The 4,904-nt window shown below is 49.8% G+C and overlaps 1 protein-coding gene and 1 pseudogene across 1 annotated transcript; one reads left to right on the top strand and one right to left on the bottom strand.

The window, feature by feature from the left end:
• Nucleotides 1–29: 29 nt before the first annotated feature.
• Nucleotides 30–1,955, bottom strand: LOC113215406 (kelch-like protein 10; annotated as a pseudogene).
• A 654-nt stretch (nt 1,956–2,609) lies between these two features.
• On the top strand, nt 2,610–4,871 carry LOC127752301 (uncharacterized; the record flags this gene model as incomplete). The annotated part of the gene is made up of 7 exons (XM_052277225.1): nt 2,610–2,722; nt 2,825–3,020; nt 3,123–3,274; nt 3,373–3,498; nt 3,612–3,762; nt 3,842–4,108; nt 4,202–4,871. Coding segments are annotated over exons 3-7 (1,366 nt in total), but the record flags the coding sequence as incomplete, so codon positions are not given.
• Between the last annotated feature and the right edge of the window lie 33 nt (nt 4,872–4,904).

Here is a 4,904-nt window from a genome sequence, read left to right as displayed (position 1 = left end):
AGTCTCTAGGAAATGAAGTAAATTGGTACCTTTCCATTAAAAGTGGCTGCACTGGCATCAGATCTGGCTCTGTTCATGGAAGGAATTATGCGCCATTGATTCTTCTGCGGATTGTAGATCTCAGCAGAATTTAATCGTGTTCTGCCATCAAATCCACCGAAAGCATAGATTTCTCCACCTGTTTCCAAAAGAATCTGATTGGCTCCCTGGCAACTAAGCCTAAAGTGTCTCATGACAAAATGTGAAAACTCACCTAGCGTGCAGACACTGACGTAGCACCTGGCTTGGTACATGCAGGCCTGCTCGCGCCACTCCCTGGAGACGGGGTTGAAAGAGCGCACTGTGTTGAAGTGCTCCACTCCGTCGAAGCCCCCAATCACATAGATGAGCCCGTCCAGCTCGGCCAGCCCGTGGTACGCGCGAGGGTGGGAGTCTGTGATGGATGAGAGGCACCAGCGGTTGGCCCTGCCGCGCGATTGCGAAGCTTTTTAGCATGTGAACGAATAAGGCTGGGATACCGCCGTTGGGAAAGCAGAGCGAGCACCTGCAGTCGTAAGTCTCGACGAAGTTGGTGGCGCTCCCAGCGCTCCAGCCCCCTATTGCGAACAGTATTTCGAACGGCACTCGGGGTCTGGCGAGAGGGTGTCTCAGGTCCACGTCCCGTCCCTTGTTCGCCTCGAGGAATTCCCTGGCCCGCTCCAGGGTCTCCAGCGTGGCCTGTGCGTGAAGGCGTCTGACCGGGCCCAGGCCGCTGTGCGCTCCGTCGCGGTGGAACTGGAAGGACGTGTATACTTACGCTACCTGATCGTCCTGGGCGGGCGCGTAGGCGAGCATGGTGCCGGCGAGGAACTGGAGGGACACGAGGCCCAAGCGGACGCACGCCAGCAGCTCGGGGAGGTGCTGCCTGCGCCCCGGGACGTCCCTGTCCACCCAGCGGCGGATGGCCTCAAAGACGATCTCCTCTCCACGCACGTTCAGCTCGTCCTCAGCGAGGACACGCCTCAGCTCCTCCGCGGTCAGTTCGTACAGCTCCGTGCTGCGCCAGTGCGAGGGTGGTGACGGGGTGCTTATGACGCCCCCCCCCCCCTCCAGGGGAATGTCTGGCATGCGTCGGTCGGTTTTGTCTCACCTGTTGTGAAGAATCTTGCGAAAGTGGTGCAGAATGTATCGTCGCCCGCTTGCCTCCAGGTCGTGGCAGAAATACTGGCGCGCGAAACGGTAGATGCCGAGGCAGTTTTCGGGCTGCATCTCGGTGAGCAGGAAGTTGCAGCACTGCTGCACGACCCCGACGACGCCCAGGCGGTCAGCCAAGGGCAGCAGCCGCTCCACATTCCCCGCCGTCACCCCGCACTGCCCCGTGTAGGCGTAGTCCAGGATGGGCCGCAGCACCTCCTCGCCGACCTCCGCCAGGTTCACCTGTCACCCGCATGCGAGTATGACTTATCCGTACCCCCCCCCCCCAATGCATTCCACATCCATGAGTATGACTCCACCCTTCCCACCTCGCAGGCCTCATGACCGTCGCTCAGGCTGTTGGTGAAGAGCGCCTTGAAGTAGGGCGACACGGCGCTCAGGATGGCACGGTGCACTTTGAGGTCCTTGCCATCGGCGCAGTGGATGGCGCCGTCGCAGAGCTGCTGGTTGAGGCGCAGCTCGTTCCACACCTGTGGGAAGAGGACCTGCCTGGCCGGGCCGCGGCCGCGATCAGCGACGAGCCCCGGCGCCGCCGGCTGCACCGCGCCTCCAGGGCCGCGACCCACCTGACCTCCTTCACCGCACACGCACTTCCACCCCTTGCTGCCGCCGGCACCGCCGGCCGCGGCCGCCCCCGCGAGGCCACTGGCGCCCGTCGGCCGCGTCTTCTTGAGCCCGGCGCCCGCGGCGGTGGTGCGGCTCACACTCCCAGACTTCATCAACTTCCGGTTTTGCCGCATGCTTGTGAGATCAGGCTCCATCACGCTCGGCACGCCGAGTCAGCCAGGCGTACTAGACGTGGCCATAGAGGGGCTCTTTGAGCCCCTATGGCGATTGTTGGGCGGCGCGCTGCTCGGGGAGACTACAATGTCTTGAACAAAATGATGGGGTCGCTTTATCTTTACCACGGTTCAAATATCAGTTGCATACCAGCATTTTAACCTGTTCTGTATGGAGCTCGAAATAGTTAACTGTTTTAGGGGGTTGTTGGTTTTTTTGTTGTTGTTTTTTTCAAAGTTATGAAGAGACGTGTTTCGAGTAAGTGGCCCGGCCTGCCTGAATAATCCGTTTCAATCAAATGCCTGCCCTTGATTTCGGAGGAGGTCCTGCGGTCTATCTTCACACTTCAGAATAGGGGAAACAGCTTCTTTGCCTACAATAATTTCTACCAACATAATGCCAGGTCTTTGATTTTGGCATTCCCTATCCTCCTGTGAGTGACAATTCGAAATTCCCGGCTGACGAGCTACAGTGGCTGCAACACAAACCGTGTGCCACCTTCGAGCAGTGCTCCGTTACACCGGTCTTTTTTCTCGTAAGGGTTTTGATTTCGTTCTGTTGTGGTTTTACTGTTTCAAATGTTGGCATTTTATCGAATGGGATTTCCCTTTTTCACGCTTACTCTAAAGTAATCTGTTTATATCCACGAGGTTCGTGAGTTGGTAGCACCGCTATTTACACATTCAGCCGACTCAGTGGTTTTGAAACTTGGTTAAATGGGATGGTAAGAAAGTTTCACTTTCCAAAGGTAGTACGTTTGACGACATTTAAGCTATGCACATTGTTGTTTCGGGGAAAATTTTCAAACTTTTTAACGCCATTTAACACTTTTTCCTTGTCACTCTGTTAGAGAACTTTGAGTTCAGCTTCAGCTCTGCTTGAGTACAATGGTCCCCTATGTCGTTCATAGCGTGTGCCTTATTTGTTATTATGGATGTGAATAACAGTAAATGACATAAGTAATTTGAAGTTTCATTCTCTAGTAGGAGAGATAAGAACAATTCAACCTGCCACTTACCAATTTTGCTCATCTGACAACCTTTATCGTAGGTTATGTCGTCAATTCTTCCACTAAACAAACTCTCACTTCCTGGTTTTAACTCTAGAATGACACTAAACCGTGCCTTTTTGACTTTCTCTTCTCATAGATGGAGCCCCACAAGTATGAGGTTCCCATTTGGCCCTCGGATCTTGGCGGACGAGCCCGACGAATGGCCCTAATATCGTGCGATCCCCGGTGGTACCTGTGGATGCAGGACGTTGATAAACAGGGAATCGCTTCAGTCTGCAGGGACCTTTTGTATGCATGTTGCATGTTATCGCGGTCTCTTATATCTCATCATTGTCACGATTGTAAAATTGTATACTTTAATGTGTTTATTTTCCCTCATCTTAAAGGCTTCTTCACCAAAATGGAGATCTTGAACTTATCAAAGGGACCACTTTGCCCCCCAATGGTACTTACGTTACTGCTCTCCATGGAGGGAGGATGATCCGAGGTAGGGTGTGTCCCTCACAAGTGATGTATGTATTCAATTACACAGAAGTGAAAGTTTGCTAGCTTTTTTTCTTTTTTATCCTTTTGTTAATTGTCTATAAATAAATTGTCTATAAAGAACAATCATTTGTGTTTTCAGATTAGAAAGCCAAAAGTCAAAACAGAAAATGGTTTCTGTGATAGATGTTGATGAAGGAAAAATAGTGCAATTGCCACTAAACCAATTACGTTTCCTTCCTAAAGAAATGATGGCTCTTGCTTGTCAAGCAGTACGATGTGATATTGGAATGGTAAATGTACAAAACAATTTGTGTATTACTAAAGTTACAACCTTTGCATTCACAGATAGGTTTTCTTAACTGTTGTCAGGACTGTATTGAGCAATTTGAGTGGCCACCTCACATAAGTAATATGCTTCTCAAAGCTTTGGGGAATGCTATGCTATTTGTTGAAAATATTTCAACCCGGCCAGGATCAATTCCAACCATTAGTGGCAAGATAACATTATGCAATCCTTCTACAGGGGAGTCTATTAGTATTCAGAGGTTCCTGTTGGAAATTTTTTCTGTCCATCTTGATCTGTGCTCTCTGGAAAAGTTTAAACCATTCCCAGTGGGAATGGCTGCTAATATTGTGGTATGTTAACTGATTGGATAGATTATTTAACAATGATTATTTCTCAATTCCCTACTTTTCTTGATCTATGTTTGCTACTTTGTTTACTTTCAGCCCCAAAACTTGGGACTACACCAACAACCAAGATTTGGAATGAATATTCAGGGCCTGCCTGCAAATACTATACCAGTGCCCTACCACTCTCCAGTCATGCCTCTGACTCTGACTGCCCCTCCAAATGTGCCTTCAAACAATCCTCAGAATTTCCCTAACTTTTTTCAAGGTCCGCCAGCCTTTATGCCCCCTCTATCACCAAATGTGATGCAAAATAATATTCATCCATATGTACGTCCCTTCTCTAGTTGTACTTCTGTCAGTGAAACAAGCTCACTAGCTTATCAGGGCACACCACCACCACTACAACCACTGGCAGACAGGGGCAGCAGGCCAGAATTCAGTGATGGAAGATATGAGCCCAAGTTAAGCTCCTCCCTTTCATCTCTTAGTTCTCTGGTCATGTCAGAATCTGAATATGACTCTGCTGAATGCACTCATAGCACAGTTGGTGTTGAACTTCATAGTTTTTCATCAAAATCGTCATCAGGGGACCAGAACAGCAAGGTGAAGGCAGCTATAAACAACCAAGCAAGACCATCCCAACAGAATAAAAAACAGTCGGTGATTTCAGACAAAGTGGTTTCTCTGAATGATTCTACGAGTTCAGATTCACTTGAGATTAATCTGAAAGTACCATCTTCATCATCATCATCCCCTGGGAAAGAAGGTAAGGAGCAAGCTTTTTAAAGGAATTATTTAT

Source organism: Frankliniella occidentalis, unplaced genomic scaffold, assembly GCF_000697945.3.
Source record: "Frankliniella occidentalis isolate FOCC.00 unplaced genomic scaffold, Focc_3.1 Scaffold6127, whole genome shotgun sequence".
In the NCBI taxonomy this organism is placed as follows: Eukaryota; Metazoa; Arthropoda; class Insecta; order Thysanoptera; family Thripidae; genus Frankliniella; species Frankliniella occidentalis.
The sequence above is the reverse complement of the archived record's forward strand: the minus strand, read 5'-3'. Positions and strand labels throughout refer to the sequence as shown.